At 40.9% G+C, this 23,684-nt stretch overlaps 1 protein-coding gene across 1 annotated transcript; it reads left to right on the top strand.

Moving 5' to 3' along the window:
- The first annotated feature begins 8,437 nt into the window (after window positions 1–8,437).
- Window positions 8,438–22,415, top strand: LOC134180778 (uncharacterized). Its single transcript, XM_062647965.1, has 4 exons — window positions 8,438–8,492; window positions 9,695–10,054; window positions 20,938–21,701; window positions 22,182–22,415. Exons 1-4 carry the CDS (start codon window positions 8,438–8,440, stop codon window positions 22,413–22,415), a joined length of 1,413 nt encoding a protein of 470 aa, XP_062503949.1.
- The last annotated feature ends 1,269 nt before the right edge of the window (window positions 22,416–23,684 follow it).

Genomic DNA, 23,684 nt, shown 5'->3' with positions numbered 1-23,684 from the left:
TTAGCGACAAGTTATTTATAACATGCACACACACACACACACAAACACACACACACACACACACACACACACACACACACACACACACACACACACACACAAAATCACACACACACACACTTCAATTTGAATTCAAAACTAGTAATTAAAGCTGTGTTTACAGTGTGAGTTTCACAGCTATACGCCTTCTAAACACCGGGATGGAATTTTCACAAAGAATTATGAAATCCTGCTAAGTGATTGGACCGCATTGAGGGCATGGCACATTCCAGAGCATGACATACCTATAAAGTCAAACATCCATCCACATATCAACACATTCGTCCACATAGCCCGCAAACCGGAAGTCGTGAGTTTTACAATGAATCGTTGTTTATGGCTCATAGATAAAACAAATATGTAGCCTTGTGCAATTCGATGCTTAATTAGTTAACAATTGAGATACATTGTTGTAAGGCCTGAAACAGTTCCCTGTATCTACAAGTTGTTTCACAAAGTCAATATACTGTCAGTAATATGGTTCTTATTGCAGTACACAAGGTGCCTATTACTCAGCGAGCCCATGACATTTAATCAGGCAGACAAGTATTCAAACATCAAAATATTTCTGAGAAAAAACTTAATTCAAATGTTTTTACAGGGTTCAGTATCCGTTGTCAGACAGCGTATTGCAAGTGAGCTACTGAGCGGTTGCCTTTTCAGTGAAATCTCTAATAAAGCCTTGCCAGTATCCTTCTCTCACCTACTATCTAGTGTTGATGTCAGCAATGTGGCTTCAGATTCTGACCTTCAATCTGAAGGCTCTGATTCTGAAAGTGAGACCACTGCTAACAGAACTCACTGTTGTAAAAGGGTGAGTCATGGGTTTCCGATTTTGCAGTTCTCAAGTGACTCAGAATTGGACATAAGCCAGCGTCCGAAGTCATGGTGCCAACTTAGGCCTGAATTGCAAAGTGTATTACCACCAAATGATAGTTACACCTACGTTATTGAAATGTTCCAAAATCTTGACCCACACACTTTCTCTGGTGCTCATTCTACAAATTTCACTACAGAATCCCGGGTGAACTTGGAAGATGAAGAACAGGCTAGACAATGAGTTAATCTGATGTCCCAGCAATGCAAATGCACATACAGGGTAACCCGAACATACAAGACTTCACTTTAGAGAGTTCTGTTCAAAACAGACATGCACTGCCAACACTTCAGAAAAGCGCTAACACAGAAGCAATTGTTTCATGAGAAAACCAAGCCCCAAACATTGATTTCAGGTGTACGATGCAAGAAAACTCAGTGCCCATCAACTGTACATATTACAGTCCAAAAACCACCGCGGCTGAAAGCTCCAAACTATCGACACACACACCAAACCACCATAAAAGTCAATTTTCACCATAATCACACCATTGACTCAGCACATGTGCTTGGATTCAGACCAGTACCAGATAGCACAAAGAAAGAGTATGCTAATCTATTCGCGTTAGGTCATTCTGCTTCATCAGCACATCATCACTAAGAAGAAGAGATTATGCAGAAAGAAGACCAAAGTAGCATCGCCGACAGTGCAGTCAATCCAGGCATACAGCGGGTACATTGATTCTATCGCAAATGGAGAAGTGAACACTTAGGTCCTGAGCATGGGAAAGACCTCTTTGACCGTCTTGAGACAGAAGAAGGAATGTACAATGAAACCAACAATGCCGTTAGTGGGAAAGCGAAAATGCAGTGGGAAGTCAGTTCTGATAACTCAGATGTTGACCACGATAGTGATGATGATGGTGATAATGACACGCATCCAAAGTCAAAACGGAAGAAAATCACCTATACTCCACCCTTTGTGTCTGCCATCTTCAAACCCCTAATGGCACGAGTTCATGAAAATGTCATACAATCTGCTGAATTAGTTTTCTGTGATGCTACCTCTTCTCTAGACAGAAACAATGTTTCATTATTTATTTTGTCAACTGCCCACCCTGCAGGGGACCTACCACTAGGTGTAGTACTGGCTTCTGATGAAAGAGAAGAAACCATTACCAAGGGCCTTCAAATGTTAACAGAAATACTTCCATCACAAGCATTTTATCACAACGGAAAGGAAAGAGGGCCGTTGCTCATTATGACTGATTACAGCACCACTGAGAAAGCAGCTTTTAGATCAATGTGGCCACATGCAAAACAGCTACTCTGTACTTTTCATTTTCTACAGAGAAGATGGACATGGTTGTATGAAGGCAAAAACCACATTCTTCACTCAAAACGTGCTACACTCCTAAAGCTTGCAAAAGTACTCTTGTATGCCAAGTCTGAGAAACTCTTCCAGCTAGAATATAAGAGGTTTCTAGATCACCCTACAGGACGTAAGTACCCAAACTTCATGAGGCATATGCAGGCATTGTGGCCTCGTCGTCAGGAGTGGGCCTTGGCATACAGATCAGATATTCCAATAAGGGGAAACAACACTAATAACTTATCTGAAGCGGGCATACGTATTTTGAAAGAGATAGTATTCAGTCGAGTCAAGGCATATAATCTTGTAGAGATGTTTCAGTTTGTAGTTGAGAAGATGGAGTGCTACTACAAGAGAAAGCTCCTTAGTGTAGCATACAACAGAATCGATCGCTACATACAAGTCAAATTTCGTGGTATTAGTGCTGGCATACTAAAGAAAGAACACATGCACAAGTGCCTAGTGATGATAATCTATTCACAATCAAAAACAGACGAGATCCAGACTCCTCATACAAAGTTGACATGGAAGTAGGCACATGCTCCTGTATTTGAGAAACAGATGGTTCACCGTGTTATCATCAGTTAGCAGTTGCCTTGCACTTTCGAAAAGCTTCTTTGAATTGCATTCCAACTCTACACCCATCTTCTCGCAGACTGTTAGCTTTCATAGCTCTGGGAAAAGAAGCAAACATGGATATTAGTTTCTATGCCTCAGTATCCCAACATCTTGATGAAACAATCCCGACTAAATCAATGAATACACCTGAAGATCCAATGTTCCCAAACCTTTCAGCCATATTATGGGCAAAGATCACACAAGACTGTGAAGATACGGACATTGGCCAAGTTCAAACCCATGAAGATTCAATAAATCCGAAAGATGACCAAAAATCTAGTCACTCTGTCAGCACAATTAGACAGTGTAGTCGCTGACTTGAAGTCAAGTTTTGAAAAAAAATTATCCCCAGCTACGAACAGGAGTGGAAAAGTTCATCTACAGATACAACAAAATGAAATCCCAGTCAACTGCAGTTATAGCATCCTCGTTTCACTGCTTTTGTTCAGTATACGAATGTAGGGGAGCAGTGACACACATACAAGGAGAAGGAATTCGCAGAGGAAGAAGAATTCCAGTTCAGGCAACTGCATCGGGAAGAAGAAAGTACGGGTCAAAGGAGAAAAGGCTCGCTCAGCAAGGAAGACCAGCTAAGGCTAATATATGGGCAAGGAAAACAAGCAGCAAACCCACACACGTTACAGTCTGTCCATTCGCAATCAGCCAAAAGAAAAACCACGTCATGACTTAGCATTGAGTGTCCAAACTGGCACTCAAAACGCTGGAAAAAGGTAACACAAACAGAACTGAAAAACAGCTCAGTCTAGAATTAGTTAATTCATGAAAAACAAGGAGAAATATTCATATTAAATGCTTGCTATTGCTATTGGCACACTGTGTTTGAAAAAAACACTTCACAATTAAGAAGCTTGATAGAACAGTACTAAAAAACAACTGGCACTAGGTGCAGTTGCTTTTGCAACTCGCCCTTAATTGTTTCATTACTAATATACTAAATAATGGATTGTACACGTGGTATGTCATTCTATTAGTTATACAAACATCTGGCTATATTATGGATAAATCGGCTTTACTCATGCCACTTGATGCTGATTTAGAACACTCACTTGCATATAGACGTTAGTGTGCAACCTGCATGTCTATCTGTTTCTTTGGTGATGAATGGTTACAACCTAACAAGCATATTAGACAGTTTTATAATTCAACAATCAGTGCATGCATTCTATCGAAGTTGTGTTTTTAGACATACTCTGCCTTTGCTATATTTTGGGTAGGTCAGCTTTGCTCACATCGATAAGAATATTATACAACCACTTGCTATATACAGCCATTGTGATCGACATGCGGGATAGTGTGGCATAGCGTTACCAATACACAGACAAACAGACAAAGACCCATGAATTTGTGTTTTTGCTGCTTAAGAGACCACCCCTACACATTTATACCGTAGATCGCCTAGATGTTTGAGATGGTCTAAATTAGTAGTTACCTCTAGTTGAGATCTCCTACAAAAGTTTTAGTACTTATTGTGGATCAATTGCAATTACAGTCTATGTATTATAGATTTAAATATGTACAGTTAGTTATGTTAGGTAATGTCAAAATATATATCATCACTTTACAAAGAGCCATAATACAATTATTTTTTATTATGTCTAATATATATATATATATATTTGCTGTTCAAATAAACACACACACACACACACACACACACACACACACACACACACACACACACACACACAGTACACTAATTATATAACTGTCACTGACGTCACCAACCATATAACAATGCCATAATAATTATATAGTTTGCAATACAATACCAGTTGGCAATAGGCATATACAACGTATACCTATAAGTGTCAACAACGCAATGACTGATACCATCAACTTAATTAAGTAACTGAACTTAAATTAATTAACTTAATTTAATTAAAACCAATGCTAGCTCAAAGCATACATTACCTCAATAATACTGTAGCTGTGTGACAACCAGCAGAGTTATGAATATGTTTTCGCCACCCATCTACAATGATTGTATGCATCAGTAATTATTAAGTGGTTAGAATTAAATGATCTGATTTGTAATGAGTATGGAAGTGTCTATAGATTATTTTATGTACGTGTTTATATCAACTACATAATGATTAATTAATAAATATTGTGTACACGCACATATCGTATGCTGTCATTTTAATTGTATAGTGTCTATCTGTTAATAAATCTTTGTAGGAGTAGTTATAAAATAGAATTAAATTGCCTGAGTACTTTGCACTGTTCTAATTGTATTAGTAATTCATTAATTGCATATTATTTAATTGGACACAGGAAATAAATTTGCACTAAATAGTACACAATTTAATGTATGCATTGCACGCCACAATGTAAATATTGACGCACAATTTAATCCAGTTAATTAATAACGTGTGTAGCAGATGCGTGCACCCAAAAAATATTTTAATAAAACTGCAATTTTTTATTTAACCGCGAAAAATAGTAATTAAAAATTACTTTACTTGCCGTCCAATTTATTTGAAGTCGATTTGTGTCGAGAGAGCAACGTTCAGCGGACGACACTCAAAACTGAGGGGCCCCTTTCAATAAACGGTGAAGGTTACTGCTCGAAAGATGCGCAAATAAACAGCAGTTGTCAAAATCGCGGTTGTAACATGTCCATTCACTAGTAAGAATCAATTGGCGCGCCGATGGCCTCGTACACCAATGCGCATTCGCTGCAGCGGCTAAGTTCCCTAACCTCGTCCAAAAAAAATCGCCCGCTTCTGCCGTTGCCAGTATGTCTCTTTGTGTCAGGCGTGTCTGGCACATTGATTTGACATGCATGCGTCTATCTATAGCAGTAAGTATTATAAGTGTCTGGCTGCTTTGCATGCAAATGTCGTTCATGATCGCCATTTTGTAACACGTATCTCATGAGGCTGACCTTGAAATCGTGCACCAAATGTTTGCATGAGCATTTATCTGGAGCCATAGCCGGTTAGAAAATGGTGTATGGCATGCAATTTCATATTGTAGTTGAGTTTTGTAGAGTGTTCCATTGAAAATTTAGATTATATATATACATACATACATACATACATACATATATATATATATATATATATATATATATATATATATATATATATATATATATATATATATATATATATATATATATATATTTATATATATATATAGTGTTATTCTGATTAGATCTTATATCTGCCATTGAGGCAGATGTTGGCATAGTTGCTCTTGAGCACGTTCTTATCAAACGACAGGTGTCTATCACGTAAAGACCCATTATTGACAAGTCAACCTTTGTAAAGGTCACGTGACATATTCTAACATACCGTAAGCTTGATTCACACGAAGCATGTAACGCATTATGTCAACGTAAGGCGATGTACGTAACGTAACGTAACGTAACGTAAAATGACATTTAATTAAATAGCATTCACGTTAAGCTCTTGCAAACGTTCAGTGTCCCGTACATGACTTCAGGCGTGAAAGTTTCCTTTACAAAGCAGAGAAAACGTCGTCTCTAAAGAGAAAAGCACACGAAAAGACAATGTGGATTAGAGAGATTTTCCGCGCAAGCAGGAATAGCACGCCGTAGTCAATGCTGTGAAAGGCGGATACTTAGGAGAGACTTCCACATACTGCTCCACGATTAGATAATTCCTTACGTCAACCGGGAAATGTTTAATTCGTCTAAAAATCTTACGTTACGTTACGTAAAAGAATACGGTAAGTAACGACAACCCAGTGTGAATGATCTTGCATATATAACGTAAGGTCATCCTAGGTTACGGTAAGTTATGTTACGTGCTCCTTTTGAATTAGGCTTTATGTTTCCTGTAGCTCATAACTAAAATTTACAATTCAACCGAAAGGCAAAGCATGAACTAGAAACACAATGCATGCTTCGCTACTTATTGAGCGAGAGGTACCCAGTAATCCTAACTGTCTTATCGATCTGTTGGTACTAATTAATTGTCATTTTCCCGAACACATTCTACAATAGAATAATTGGGGCGACTGCGATTCTTAGTTCTCAAGCGAGGTGTGGCAAGTGCAGAGAAATATCTTAAAATTTTCTTGGTCGGCGGAACACCTCTTATTAGCGTTATGGGCATGTACGGTACATGATCTTGCAAAGTGTCTGGTTTCATCATATGAGTTTAATATCTATACATATTATGAGTATATGTCAGTGTCAGATACAGTGGGTAGTTAAACAGTTTTTATCATTTGTTATTGCTCTTTTCGTTGGTGCTTGCCCATTTCGTGAGCGTGCTTGTGTCTTTTCATTTGGGCTAAAGAAGTTATGGTTTTAGGCTGTTGATTTCGGTAGGCAAGCAGATAAGTGAAAGACAATCATTGGATATCTTACCCGTTGCATGCCCTTTTGTTGGTGTCAGGAAGAATGCTACACATTCATCTACTAAAAATGCAAGTCACGCATATACGTTTGGAATAAATTTCTTTGAGTTAATGTGGTCCTTAATTAATGTTAGATGTATAACTGGGCCCAAAATATGGAAGGAATGGTTTCTGTAATAAAAGATTCATAATTCGTCCTATTACTGTAATAAATAATGAAATTTAAGGTTTTGTGTGATTACCGCATATTTGGTTACGTTCAGTGTGTCTTTGCTTTAAAGCAAATTATATTGTAATAAAGTTAATTAAAATACCTTGCGCCTGAATTATTCTTGTATATGTTGTTAAGCAATTGATTGTGCACATTCTGCTAACCCTATAATTGGGCTGTGCTGCAAGTAAAGTCACACATTACAACAAGTGTTTACTTGGTATTCAGTGTATATATAATGTAACTGTTCATGCTTTATGATAGACTGTATCACAGTAATGTGACTTCTTAAAATTTTTGCCTAAAAAAACTAAAATTAAATATTTAATATTAAATATATATTTAGTTTTTTCTGTTAAAAATTTTGCAATATTGATGCTCCTTTAAGATTAAAATTTTCTTCAATTAATTTTTTTCATAGGTTTCATTACTATAGACATTAATCTAATTGTTGTTTAAGTTTACACAGTTCAATTACAGATTGCAATAGTTTGTATTGCTTTTGGAAGTTTGTTAGTAAGTACCTAGTCAGCATAGAAACACGTTGATGTTTTATTCCAAGAGGGAGATGAATGCGTAATTATATGTTAGCTGAGAAGCCGTGTTAAAACTAGCATATTGAAATTGTACACTGTGTTGGCATAACTCTGTTTTGGATGACTGTAGCAGATATTTCTTATTACCATAATTCATTTGAGTATCATTGTGGTTCTCATAGCTAAATTGCAAATATGCAATTTCTGGTGAAAAATAGCGCAGTGGTGTAACGTATATATGATTCCATTCCCTAAATAAAGCATGAAAGTCTTGAATTTGTTTTGTCTTACAGGCTAGACATGTTATTACGTCATTTGCTATATATAGTTTCGCACGGGGCTATTCATTAGTTTGTGCGTCACGTGATACAGATCTAAGGATCTGAAGGATTGCAATTATTTGCTTGGTTGCTTAACTTAAGCGTGTTGTGTTTGAATCGCAAGAATTTCTTGACTGGTCAGACTACCTGGTCTGTACGTGTGCGCATCGTAATGGGCTTGAACGCTTCGAAATCCGAGAAAGATTCCCCAGCACAGAAGAAACCAGGTAACCGGTATCATTAAAAATCGACTTATGATACCCAATTTATTCTAGTGCAAACCCCTGTCGTTACAAAGTGTACAAACCAAGAACATTGAAGTGTTAACTTCTATTATAATGTCGTCACGTGAATGGCTAATCTACGGTTCTTTGCTTGGTGTACTGTAATGATCTGTTGTTTTTCCTGGGGATGACTTGACTTCTTCTATATAGGAACAAGTTGATACTGTAATGATTTCGTGAATGACGAGATTGTTAGCCTTAGTACCACCCACTGCGCGGACATGAATGGGGCGTGACGCAATTGAGAAGTCATATAAAGTTTGCAATTGGCATCTTGCAAACGTCAAAGTTGTGATAATGACACAGAAGGTTAATGTCTGACTTTCTTAAAGCGTGCGTATCACATATTTCGAATCTATTGAGTTTGTTGTCAAGGCGAGAGACTCGTGGAATTCCTGTCGTGGGAGCCTGTTGTTGCTCATGCATGTGTAATGAGGAAAACACTGCGTTTAATGCTACCTTATAAGACTATTTACAGGCACAAACACCTACCTATATCTATTTCCGATGCATGTGCAACGGCTCAGACCGGTATTTGGAGCATGAGTGGTCTTGTACACAGAATCACTTGCGTGATTAGACTTACTGCATCGTGGGGAGCAAAACGAATGAGAGGTATTTTTCTACATGGCCAAAATGGCAGTAGTCAGTGTTTTGAAATCAATCTGCAGATTTCGGTAGTACATTTTGGACAGATAAACGGGTGTCTGAATGAGGCGTTTCAAAACATTGCAGCATAATCTAATTACTCATCTCATTTAGCTTGCAAATTTGGTGATAGATAGGTGACACTGTTTTGTTTAGCAGTTAGACCAATGTCTGTTTGTGTGTCTTCCTGAAGTTTATTAGGGAAACAGTAGTTTAAAATGGACATGGGATTTTCTTTGTTACGTTATAATGTGCGAATTTGCACATTTGATTTCGCTACCGATATTACCGTTCGCACATTGGATTATTTTGCTACATAAACCATATAATGCTGATTTTTTGTGATTATGATTCTGTGGTACTTCAATTGTTATAACATAGATATATAAAATATGGATAATCAAAAATTTTATTGGGTGTTTGATATCAATAGCTGAAGGAGATGGACGGTGCTGATATATCTCAAAGTGATTCTATTTGAATTTGTTGATTTTTAGGTTTTTTCAGCAACAACAAATCGACTGAAGTGATCGCAGTTGATGTTGAGAAGAAATCAACTGAGGTAGTCGCAGCTGATGTTGAGAAGAAATCAACTGAGGTGATCTCAACTGGTGGTGAAGAGAAATCAACTAATGTGATTACAGCTGATGTTGAGAAGAAATCTACAGAGGTGATCGCAGCTGATGTTGAGAAGAAATTAACTGAAGTGATCGCAGCTAAAGTTGAGGAGAAATCAACTAATGTGATCGCATCTGATGTTGGGGAGAAATCAACTAAGGAGATCACAGCTGATGTTAAAAAATCGACTGAGGTGATCTCAGCCAATGTTGTTGCAGAAACGTCTGAAAATCTGGACGGTGAGAGATTAATTTTCTTAAAAGTCTGCTTTTACACCAAAGCAGATTATTAGCTAGTGAGCAATTTACCGTATTACGCCATTGTTTCTGCATGCCGCTATAAGTGAATCTTTCTACTACTTACATAAGGCAGACCTATTATCTAAACCGGCATGAGTAAAAACCGGCGTTATGGATGGTATAGGTGAAGGTAAAACGGGATAGCATCGGCACACGTAATCCATAAAGGCAGAGCAGGACATGACACTATTGAGAGGCATAGGACACAATTGCCTTCGATGCATTCATTTACCTCTTCTGTCTCTTCTGCAAGAGTCTCCCAAAAAGACACAGAAGAGAACGGCAGAGTAAAGGGTGTCAGTTGACTCCTTACCTTCACTCGTTGAGATGTTCCTGCACGTCAGCACACCTGCCTGGTCGGAAAGTGTGGCCGTGACGCAAGGGTCGAGTCTGCGTGTCTTTGCGCATGCGCCACTTACTTCTGGTTCTGTTTGTCAGGGAACTTCAACGGGTACTTTTAGGCCCGGATCCCGGCCCCTGTCCTTTCACGATGGATAACTAACGGAGACGTAATAGAGAGAGAAGAGGAAAAATTCAAATTGCGTTGGTTGTTACAGAGTTTATGAGACCAATGACACGGTTGCAGCGGCAGGGCTACGCAAATACACTTCTTTTCGATGCGCGCTCTAACTTCAGCTCTGTCTAACTGCGTTAGAACACATTTGACTCTTTATCTCCAATCACTGAGATATTCTTGAACGACACGACACCTGCCCTGTCGGAAAGTGTGTCGGTGGCGCGAGTATGGAGACCCCGGGTGTCTGCGCATGCGGCACTTGCTTCTGGTTTTGTGTTTCAGGAAACAGATACTTTTAGGCACGGATTCCGGCTCAACCGAGGTTTGTCTTTAAGCAAACTTTTGGTCCAGGTACGGTAACCTGACTGGAGACTGTACTCTAAGTCTGCCGATCACGAACGGTTGGGTGACTGTCCCACGAGACAGACAACAGCTAGCAAAGACGAGTAAGCTTTCAGGAAGAATGCACGAAAACGTGGGTGTCCAGCGGTCGCCCGGATAATGTCTGTACAAAGATCTTACATCCTTACGCCAGGCTGCTTGTGTTCTCTATGTCGAGCTTAGCTATCAGCGCTCTAGGACCAGGATGCAAAAGACACCGCGCTGTCCCAGCGACTCAAATATAAGACAGAGAGCATAAGTCTATAGCGTTGCCTTCGTTGACGCTGGCCTGACGAGGTGAGGAGAGATCTACAATAAGGCAACAGCGCCCGGGTTGGTGGTTGTTAGGTACCAAATCGTTTGAGCTTACCTAACTGTTGACATGCCAGTGTTAAATTGACTCAAAAAACGGGATGCTGCAACTTCATCTCGGAGGTAGCTGTCGACGACCGACGAGTTTGCGTTAGCCAATTGCATGGTTCGCGTTGCTGATTTGCACTTGTCGTAGCCGTAGGCAAATCCGATCCTGATACCATCTGTTACGTTATCCAGTATGCAGTTACCAAAGGATTGTTGCGCATAAGACTCGAGCTCTCGACGCTATGATAACACCTATCGTGGTGAGACGAAAGACACTAAGTCTCGCCGCGGTACACGACCAGAAGGCCGACGTCTGTCGATAGCTAAGAGGACAGGCAGGTAGCAGGTACTGACTGTCTCGCTGGGTGCAATCCCGAGCTGAAGAGTATGGCATAACTGTGAGCATAGAGTGATATATACGACATTGTAACTACGGTAGCGTCAAGACACCAGATAGAGACAGCTATGACTATACGACTAAGTGATGCGGTAAAAATGTGACACCTTTCTATTTTTACAGAACAGTAGCAATTATTGAACCGAAATACCACCTCATGACTGAACGCACGTTCAATAGCACGCTACCCTTATAAACAAAGTCAGTTACGTGGCCTTGGGCGTGGCTGACCCACTGCTGCCGAGCGCTTCTCCCCATTAAGTTTGTATCCTACTCACGGCCAGGCCTCTGCGGTATTTGTGGGAACGGATGGGCTTGAAGATGGCAGCATGTGAGAGCGTCGACATTGCAGGCACACATGACTGTACGTGCTGTCCGCAAAGCTCCTATACGGGGCATAATTGTAGTTACTGCAGACAGGTTTGTGACCGGAACAGCCTCTCTTATAGACCGATTGTGCTGTGCGTACGCCCTAAATCAATCGCTGGTTATCTTAGAGACGGGAGAAGCTATTGTTGGAAGCAGCTGCAGCAGAGATGTCTCTGGCTCCATAGCAGACGATCGGGTAGGGGGTTGACTTCCAGGCAGTGTGGGCCACTGGAGAAGCGAGCCTGGTCAATGGCCAGAATGGTTGACGCATATAGCGAGAGGTAGAGCTGACTCCACGAGAACGAGTGATTACTGTAACAACTCAAGAAAGTTGCAACCTGCTTTAATACCGGTAAACGACTGACTGACCTTTATATTAATCTCACCGTCCCGGATATATATTTACATACTACAGTATTCTTCCTTTTTCAAGTACATGACTATATACTATATAGTAAAGTTAATACCAGTCACCAAATCTTTTCGGTGGTCTTCCTTTGGTTTCTCTGTTGCTCCTCCGTAACAACTCGAGAGGTTCGACAGACCGGTAAACGACTGACTGACCTTTATATTAATCTCACCGTCCCGAACATCTATTTACATACTACTATTACCCGCCACTAGCTACAGGAACCTTGCAACATAGAGGAGCCAACATGTCCCGCTGTGGCAATACGCCTTGTGCACGACTAGCGGCAAGATTGAGCGCTCTGCCCGGGTGGCACTGCAGAAGAAAGCCTGCGTACACAACAAAACACTGTACCCAGGTCTGTATGCCCATTATCTGACGGATACGACGACGGCTGGGAGCTTTACTTTGCGCCGCTTTTGGACTTTGATATGCCTGAGCATCTCCAAATTGTCAGTTAAGAGTTTGGCAATGTCCACGTACTACAGTGCTTGGATCAGGCGAACAAAGCTTTTCAAAAGGTATCGTGGAATTGGCAACGATACATGACCTAACAGCAATCAAATCTGGCGCCTGAGACTCGCAAGGTAAGTCCTAAGTCTCGGTCGGGCTGAATAGTTTGACCTCTTGCAGCGCTGGCGCAACAAGCAGGGCGCCCAAAGTGTGACCTAAAATATCGCCAATGCTTCGACGTCAATACGTGAGAACCATGGGTGCGCCGTGACTTACGCAGACACACATTAGCTTGGCTGCGCTGCCACTCACACAGATACTACTGGCGCAACGCAAGACAGAAAGCTGCCACAGCTGAGTAGAATTTTTAGGGACCGCTCTTAAGTGACAGCCGCGTGTAAGACCGCCACAATCATCGGCATGAGGCGCAATTCATGTGTGGGAGACAGCAGAGAACGAAAAGGCAACACGCCTGTCGACAGCGCCAGGATTTACCAAATGCCCTTAACGCTTTTAGTAATCTATATGACTTGCACAACCGATAGTCCCAAGGACCAGGTAGACGAGAGCGTGGAACAGGCGATATCAACTCACGGACCGACATGCACAGGACACAACATCCAAGTGGCGTGCAACTATGACCAATACCGTTATGTGGCTACTGGTTAATGGCCATGTTAACAAGCTACTCTGTCGAAGTTCCATTACGATCGACGAGAGAAGCGACGCTATGTTGCCGTCTTTAAACAGTTACTGAGTGCTTTCAACTGACCACGCAGAGAGATAATACGGAAGATATTGACTGGAAAACGGCATGTAACAAGGGCCTCTCAGGAAGAAAACCAGTCAGACGATACAAGAAGTTATGACTGAGGAACGGCATGCCAAAGTTACTTGGCAAGTTTTAGCTGCCGGCGCCCGGCGCCAGCATCCGCAAACAGCATTGGGAAGCCATTTGCCAGAGGCCACACTGCCGCCCCAGTAGGTCGCGCTCTACACCACAGGTACCAGTAGGTGCCGCTAGGCGGCGTGACGATTAACGCTCTAACGCTAACGGTGACGGCAGGCGGTAGCTCACGTTTGGCCACCCAAAAAATTGTTACAAACGAAAGCAAACAAAATAACATGAACAGGCCAGCGCAGTCGCCGAGAACCCATAAAATCATAACAATTCATCTGGCGTCACTGCGCATGCGGAAAAGAGAAGAAAGAAACGGTGACGATAGGGCCAGCGGACAATCAATCCAGGAGAACGAAAAACATCGCAACATGCGAATGCTTGTGTTTTTTTAAATCTACTTGCACATCCGTAGAGCGATTCGACTGACGTTGAAGATGTTGCGACAGAACAGCTGGCAACTCGGCTCGAGGTCCTAACAATTGAATATCGCAATAGCTCTGGTGTTTCTCATTCAGTATTGCAGCAAGCACTGTAAAACAAGTATTGAAACTATATCAAACAACGTAAGTCTTGTCTATCTTTCTGCTGCTAACTCATTTGCAACGTGTCTCAAATTGAGGGAATCAGTCATGCATGTCCATTGTCTGTGATAAATATACTACACATTGAATCTTTAATACGTGCCAATACGACTCCGCCTTCTCTAGTGTAATGCAAAACCGCATAAAGGGGAATCAGGGGTTCAAACCCCTCTTTTTAATAAGCGCTTTATAATAATTCCTATAATTTCATAAAAAGGAAATTAGTAATGCTATAAATAAATGCCAACGGTAAATCTCTTCTTTCAAAATACCCGCGATTCGGCGCTATAATGGTAGGACTATAGTTCTATAAAGTAAAGCAAGCAAGCAAACGTGGTTTATCGAGCTCGTGGAGAGTATTGTGTTAAGTTAGTTTTCTCTCAGGAACTCATATCCAGTACCTGTTCATTTCGATCGGATTTTTTGTGTGCCAGCGTATCGCTATTGTCACACTGCGAACAGCTATCAATAGCAGCTAAATGATTTCCTGTATTTGCTAGGAAACCTTGTAGACTGATCCACACTGGCGTAGCTTCATGGGGTGTGTGGAAGGAGGTTATAGCCCCCAAAAAGTTTGGACGTGTCACTTTACTTGAAGTAGAACTATAATTTAATTTACTAAACAGAGACAGTCCGCTTAATATCAGAGTAGTATGTTGACGATCAACTACGACGTTAACTATATCTCTTATGCAATACACACCGTCATTCAAATATCATAAACCAAATGTCGATAAGTCGTGAACACTTAAAGTTCGCATGACCATCACTTATTGAGACGACGCTATCGGGCAATGGCAGAGTCAAAGAAGACCACATCAAAATGGCATGCAGAAGCCAATTTGTGAATTATTTTTAAGTAAGTCTACTTAATTACGTTCGACAACCCGATAGACCGGAGAATAGAATTACTGCGGCCCCGCTACCCAATTATTCGCTTGCACTCCACTAAAATTTATGCGCAGGTTTATTCTATTTATTAATTGGAAACTATTGCTGGACTCATATCGCTCTCTAATTTGCGAAATGTTAAAATTGATCAACGTCGTTTGCACTGAATTGGTCTTCTAGATTTCATTGTCATCAACATACCATGTAATTTTGACGATAGCAGCGAGTTATGAAAACCTTTTAGTCACGCATAGTAACAGATTTTCTACTTCTTTATACACACGTTGACGGTACTCAGTCCCACAGTTTATTTGTAACCTGAAATGGATATTAGTTTACTTAGATGTCTACGAACTGCGAGCTAGAAAAGTAGAAGCTGGTCGTAACTTTGCGTGTAAAAAATTGGCGTGGTTTACGGCCTAATGTAACAGCCTCCAAACGTGAGGAACACGCTACGCCGGTAGACTGAATGAGGAGGATGGAACTCTGAACTAAGCTCTAAGGATATGATGGGTTGACATCGGCTGTGGCAGTATCATCAAAGTTATAAGAGGTAGATTTGAAAGGTACATGAGAATGTAGAATGAAGAGCAGTCTGACCATTAAAGATAGAAAACCAGCTGAAACAAATTTTGATACGTTGTCAGAGAGGCAGTGAAAGTTTAATGAATTTGTTCAGACAGAGAAATTGGTGAAGAAGTGAGTTGGTTTCGGCGAACGACGTCATTCTTGCGACGCTGTTTGCCCACCCAGACACCGGTTGCCTTAACATTTTTATTGGAGTTCTCACACCCCCTTTCTGAGTTGCAATGCGTAAAGAGAAATTCGACAATTTAACGGAGGAAGATAGTCAGTGGTAAATCATCAGTATGAATCGCTTGCATTTAGCACCAATATACCAATAGCGCAAGTTTCTACTGACATAAGTGAACGCCACGACTTGGACATTGTGGAACGAGTGGACGGCCTTCTTAGTAACCGAAAGACTCGGTAATTTGGAACGTGCACAGATAGAGGTAGTGCGAATTGAGAGTAAACGTAGAAACAACTTTACAATTGAAATAGACAGTCCGCAGAACTCGGGAAAACGTTTTGCTTACCGTGGAGATTACAAGTACACGCAGAAATGAGAGCATCTCAGAGCAGTTGCTCTTACAACAACAACTGTCACAATCCGTTAAATTGATTATGGCTGGTCATGGGTAAAGCGATTGCAGTCCTTCCTCCCAGCCGTAAGACACGGACAGCAGCCAAGTTGTCTGATCTCAGATTTGTTTGCATCAGATTATGGCCTCAATTTTGTTGATACTAAGTTTGGAGAGGAATGGTGTCCATTCTTTGTGTATACGGAGTTTGAAATTAGTTTGATACCCGAATACTTGTTTAGCATCAGCATAATTAAGAGTGTCACAATGTCCCCTGCGACGCCGGTCATGGCCGACTGTGCCGCTATTTCGTGCGACAAATCTTGTACTCTGTGAATCTGCAAGCATGATGTCGCCAGGAAAGGGCCGTTTTTCTAAGCAGTGACAGACTTCAACTAGTGCTTATTGAGCGTGTACCACAAACTCGACCAGGAGTACTCTACCTCGGTTCGATACGCTGTGGCCTCGCACAGTTTCCCGCCGAGACGACAAGTTTTACCAAACACTAGACCCGATGTACACGAAAAACTTTCTAGCTGGAACTCTGACGTACGCATTCATTTAGATGCAATTTTTTTCACTCAAGGCTGAACCCTCTACCACGGTTATTAGCCTATGCATTCAATTTATGTCAAATCTACCATACTCACGGCAAAGAAGTGACAACAGTTGCCTTCAATCAAAGACTTGTCGACTTGTCGACGTCTTTGGAACACACTTTCCTGTCATTTGTTAGATTATTTCATTAATTAAGTAGTCGATTCCATTATCCTTCCCTCTCATGTCTTCGATTCGAAATCTGTAACTTTTTAACGGTAATGTCCACAACCTAACTCTGTAATCCACTTAATTCATTTAGTTCAGGAAAGAGAGAGGCTGACGGTCAGTTTGCAGAATAAACTCTCGACCGTATAGAAACATTCTCAGCTTGTTCAAGCTCTAAACAATAGATAGACATTCCTTCTCTTTGTCTGAAAACTTTTGCTTACACTTTGTCAACTTCTTACTGACATATGAACTAAAAGTCCGTCCGAGGAAATTTCAACCCTTGAAGCTACTTGTGCGAGGGCATTTTGTACCTAGATTAGGACACAGTATACTGACAGCGTTGTCAACTTAAAATTTATATTGCCAATACAATAACCGCATTTCTAGGAAGTACATGGAAGTACAACCACCACCAGCATTGACTATATGACACGCAGATTGTGTAAAGTGAAAGAATTGTTGAGTTTCTACGCCAGCAGAAAACACTTTCCCAAATATTTTGACCCGCTTTGACTATTATCAATAACATTAACAGCTAGGTTTACAGCTTTTACCACCTCAGATAACTAAATGCTTCAAAGCGTTATTTAATCTGATCATATACGGACCTTCCATTGATCAGTTCCTTGAAGCAATAATTGATATACCAGAAATTACAAGGTTATCTATCTGACAAGATCGGCACCGACAAGAGCTTAAAAAAGATTTTAGTAGAGCTTTGCTTTGGCTTTTATAACAGGAGCTATTGCAATTTTGCTAGGGTTGAAGTTTTCTGGGATGGACTTACAAATATGGGCTGCCATTTTTCTTCATAAGGAGAGCACCAATTCCAACTTCAGATGAATATGCTTTCAAAGCAAATACTTTAATGTGTTCGTGCAGATGGAGAATAGGTATAGACGTGATTAGGACTTTCAATGGCGAATGAGCGTTTTTGGGCGTAGGCCACACTACTCTATTGGCTATCCCTTCTTGGTCAGGTCCGTCAACGATGCAGCAATTGCAGCATAGTTTTGCACGTACACGTAGTCTTGACCACATTAGGTCAGTCCAATAAATAATAGAACATTCTCCTTATTTCTTGATCCATTAGCCTACCTTTCTTTGTCCATGTTGTCCTTCAAGAGACTGCTCGTACAGTACTACCAAAACCACAATCGACTGCTTTTGCACTTACGACCGTCTGGAAAAGTTCTAGACACCAACTTGACACAAAACATCCTTTGGAGGATCTCACGTATTGTACGAATATGTTCTTCCAACGACGAGTTTTGCACAAGAATGTCATCGACAAAGTGATCCACATTCTGCATTCTCTCCAAAACTATTTGTGTTCACCTGGTGATGGTACCTTTCGAATATTCCTTTCCATATGGCATTCTTAGGACGTATATATTATGACATTGTCGTGAGTAGCAAAAGCTGTCTTTGTGATATCCTCCTTTGCTATTGATTTGCGCCAGTATCCTTTGAATAATTTGATTTTGGTAAACCATTCATCCTTACTGAGATTTTGTATCCCATTTGTTTTTGACCCCATAAGCTCTGTTTCAAACACGATAGATTTGTTATGATTTTATTAAATTTACACACAAGCGTGACTTGACCCATCTCGTTGCTTCACGATAACTATTGCCAGCAGATAGGACGAAATTTTTTCCAGAAATATCCTCATTTTTAGCATCTTGTCAATTTCCTTCTGAAGTTCATCATTTACTGCAAATGTTACCTTATAGGTTCATGATCGTATTGAGGTCGTGGTTTTTTGGATTGACGTGATGTTGCGATATGCCAGCCTTTCTCGGAACTTCAGTGAATACGAGTCGAAATCCTGCGACCACCTCTTAGACATGCGTATGTTAGGGAGCGGTGATATTCTTGCCCGTTGCTACGTCCTAAAGACTGAAGTAACTCTTCAGCCCACCTCGTACACATATGTAATAACTCATCGTGGTCTATTGCGTCGTCAGGAATCCCAACACTTCGTCAAATTTTATTACTGCTGATCTCACCAGGTCGAGCACTCTTTCTCTATTGCTTGGTACATGCTCCGACAGATCAGAGACGTATTCGTCTCCATCATGGTACTTCTTTATCATATTTGCATGAAACGTTATTTTCTTCTCTCTAATATTGACGACGTAATCATTCAAATTTTCTGATTGCTCAATCTCAGAAGGCTCTCTCCGTTGCCTAACTAATTTTTTTCGATTCTTGGGCGTAAAGGCAACACAAAAATTATTCTGTTTTAGCACACATCTTATACTTTTGCCTTTGAAGTAATGCTTCTATCGAGACTGCAAGTTGTCTCATTCTTCCGTAGAAAGCTTCAAAGTGTCTTCTAACCTTTCTCTCATCTCAAACACATTGGGTACGAGCTGCGTACTTCTTTGCAATCATTATCACATGTCCACAGCCGTAGCAATCCCCGCATCGGTCTTCTCGGCGTTCTGTCTTATAATATTTCGAATGAAGCAAACCCAGTCGACTTTTTCCTTATTTTTCAATATGAAATAATAAAGAATCTACGTATCTGTGTCCTTGACGTAGGTCTTCGTAGCACAAATTCTTCAGCATGACCTCCAGGCTGCGTTTGAACTTCTCAACGAGCCTGTTGCACATGGGGTGGTCGAAGTAGTGGTAAGCTTGTGGACATCGAGCAGTATTTGGCAACCTCATCTATACACTCTAACTCAAATAGGCTGCGCATATCACTGAGGATCTTTTCTAAATATCTCGTGCGAATGTAGATCTCGACAAGCGCTTCGACGACAGATTCCTTGCTTGTATTCTTTAAGGATAAAGACTCGGTGTACCACCTTGCATAGTCCACGAATATAAACTATGCCCGTGTCTTTCTTTACTGTTTATGTACGGGGACGACTAGATCTACAGCAACTCTCTTAAACCTCTCAACAAATGTATGGTGGTAGACCAGCACCCGATTCTTCACCTGTCTGATCTTTTTACTGCTCTCGTGGGAGGGCAAAAATTCTCTAAGATAGATTTGTCAGATGCGTATAATCAATTGGAACTGGTTCGGAAAGTCAGAAATATTTGTTGATAAATATGCACAAAGGCTTGTTCAAATTTTGTCGATTACCGTTTGGAGTGAGCTGTGCACCTGCTATATTTCAAAGAGTAATGGATAAGTTGTTAAAGAATCTCAAGAAAACTACCAATTTCTTTGATGAAATTTTGGTGACAGGGTCCGATAATGAAGAACATTTAAGAAAACTCGTCTGAAGAGTTGAAGCGTATTAGGGATGATGGCCTTCGTTTGAATGAAGATAAATGTTTGTTCTTTCAGTCATCGGTACAATATCTTGGTCATGTCATCGAAAGGCATGGTATTCGGCCTTCGGAAGAGAAGATAAAAGCCATTCAAGGCATGCCGATTCCACAAATCAAGCTGAATTACGTTCATTTCCAGGAATGGTTACCTATTTTTCTCACTTTTTTCTAGACTATCTGATCATACAGTTCCACTCAATTATTTGTTAAAAAAAATGTGTCTTGGTTCTGCTTAAGTAAAGTTGCAGACTCTTTTGACACAATTCGGAGGAAGCTTACCTCTCTACCAGTTATAGCAATGTAATATCAGGATCAACCGTTGTTCCTAGCATGTGATGCTAGTTGAATAAGGTCTAGGAGCTTGTATATCTCAGCATAACGCCGAAGGACAAGAGCAAGTAATCGAGTATGCTTCAAAGTCTTTAACAAAAGCTGAAGGAAACTATTCTCAGATAAAGAAGGAAGCTTTGTCAATTATTTATGGAATTCAAAAATTTCAAAATTATTTTCTGGGACGTCATTTTACCTTAAGAACAGATTATAGACCACTGGTCAACATTTTTGACGCTACTAGAATATCAGTTTCTAGTAGAACCAGCAGTTGTTTGACTAGGTGGGGTCTCCAGCTATCGCAGTACAAGTACGATATCGAATATCGAAGTTCCTCCAGTCATGCAAACGTTGATGCCTTGTCACGTCATCCTTTTGGACATGATAAAACTTTCGATCAATTTAGTCGACAAGACGTAGAAGCTGACCAGTTTGTGGCCAACCTAGAGACCCAAAATGTTAAAAATGGACCCATTGTCTACAAGCAACTTCAGAACTACGTTAGAAAAGATGCCGTCTTACGAGAAATCATTCGATACATTAAGGAAGGATGGTCAGCAAAATTATTGAATGCAAGCGTCAAACCGTATTCTTCTAGCAAACATCAACTTTTAGTTATTGATGGATGCCTTTTGAAGCATGGAGACAAAACAACCCGAGTTGTCTTACCATCTGCCATTAGGCAATGGCTTCTGCTACAGTTGCATAGAGCTCATGTGGGCTCTGCCTGCATGAGGAAACTGGCTCGTCGATATATCTGGTGGTCAAGTATCGACTGTGATATAGATAAAGTGATACGCAATTGCGATGCGTGCACCTTACACAGAAATATCCTTCCAACAGTTTCTCTTCATCCGTGAGAATTTCCGGTCACACCTGGGCAACGTTTACACCTTGTTTAGCGGGGCCGTTCAGGAATTTTATGTGGCTCATAGTTGTTGAAGCCCATTCAAAATGGCCAAAGGTATTTAAATTTCAAGTTAATTAAGCGGAACGAAGCAAGAAATATCGGCATTAAAACACCTAATTGCGAGTTTTGGAATTTCAAAGCAAATCGTTACCGACAATGGCCCTCAGTTTGTGGCGAAAGAGTTTAAAGATTTCTGTAATCAGCAAGGAGTCTTTCACAGTTTAACACACCTCCTTACCACCCTAAACGTAATGGACCAGCAGAAAGATTAATTCAATCGTTTAAGAGAGATGTCCGAAAAGGATTAGAAACACCAGGAGCGAATCTGCAAGACGTTGTTACTGACATTCTTATGGTATAGAGGAGTAAAGAATATGACACTTCTGGGGAGTCTCCATCAAAACAACTTCTATTGGGTAGAGAACTTCCATGTTCTCTCGATATGCTAGTGCCAGAATTAACCGCCCATGAAGATCACACTAGGCAGTTACTGAAACGCAAAGTTCAAGAGTGTCAAGAAAGACAAAAAGAAAGACATTCTCATACGTCTCATGAAATGAAATCCTTTCAAATATTAGAAGCTGTTTTTACATAGCCAGAATGTAAAGAAAAAGGGTTTGGTAAACCAGCAACAATTCTCAAAGATTTAGGACAAAGATACTACACGGTCAGTTTTATCACAGGCGCTAGTAAAAAAGTACACATAAACGATTAGTCGAGCAGAATATTGTCTCCGAAAATACGTCATCCCTTGCCAGCTGATAGCGCGATTGCGACTGATCATGATTCGGATGATGATTCTGTAATTTTGTAGCTTAGATAGCGTACGTTAGCTAGTTTAATATCAATATAGACGTACATGACATGGTACCAAGAGTGAGCACATTGCTCAAAAAGTTTGCTGTTCATCCGCCCCCACCGTTTGATTTTACTCATCGCCAACCGGGACAATCCTGGCGAAACTGGAAACAGCGATTACAGATCTATTTGGACGCATCAGGCTATGACAGCGCATCGGATCGAAAGAATACCTCACTCTTCCTGAACGCTATTGGACCGAACTGCATTGAATTCTACCACATCTTTAAGTTTACGGAGGAGGAAGAGATTCAGCACGACGACACGCCGACATTCACAGTAGTCGTGACGACTTTCGATGATCATTTTCGATCGAGTGTGAATGTGACGTTTGAACGTCACCGATTCTTTGTTCGGGACCAGGCCAGGGTGAGACAGTCGACCGTTACGTTACTGCGTTACGTAATTTGGTTGCTACATGTGAATTCGGGGAGTTGAAGGAGAGCCTCATCCGGGATCGTTTCGTATGTGGATTGTCTAATGCTGTGGTCGAGGAGTGTCTTTTACGCACCAGCGGGGTGAAATTACAAACGGCTATGGACACCTGTCGCGCAGCTGAGTTAGCTAAAGAACAAGTCAAGGCGATTGAGTCCCCTTCAGAGGAAATGGTGGCGGCCGTTCGAGTTGCGTGACGCCAAACGGAACGTGCACAGGCTGACCATGATAGCAGTGATCACCATCCAGTGTCTCGTTCATCAGGACCATCAGTGGGTAAGTGTTCCCGTTTTGGTTAGGTGCATGAGTGTAAATGCTTCCCTACGAATGGCAAACCCTGCCACATTTGTAAGGGATTGGGCCACTTTCCCTCTATGTGAATAACAAAACTGAAATCCAACGTGCAGAATTTGCATTCGATTGCTGGTGTATAAGTACCTGTGAGGGAGACAACTTCTGGATTGGAATTGCCATCCGACAAGTTTAGCACTGAGGAGCAGACTTCGTTGTCCGTCCCATCCTTTTTTGGAGGGACCGTAGCAGGGGCTGGTTCGTCTTGGCAAAAGCCTAT

The sequence above is a fragment of the Corticium candelabrum genome, chromosome 6, assembly GCF_963422355.1.
Source record: "Corticium candelabrum chromosome 6, ooCorCand1.1, whole genome shotgun sequence".
Classification (NCBI taxonomy): Eukaryota; Metazoa; Porifera; class Homoscleromorpha; order Homosclerophorida; family Plakinidae; genus Corticium; species Corticium candelabrum.
The sequence above is the reverse complement of the archived record's forward strand: the minus strand, read 5'-3'. Positions and strand labels throughout refer to the sequence as shown.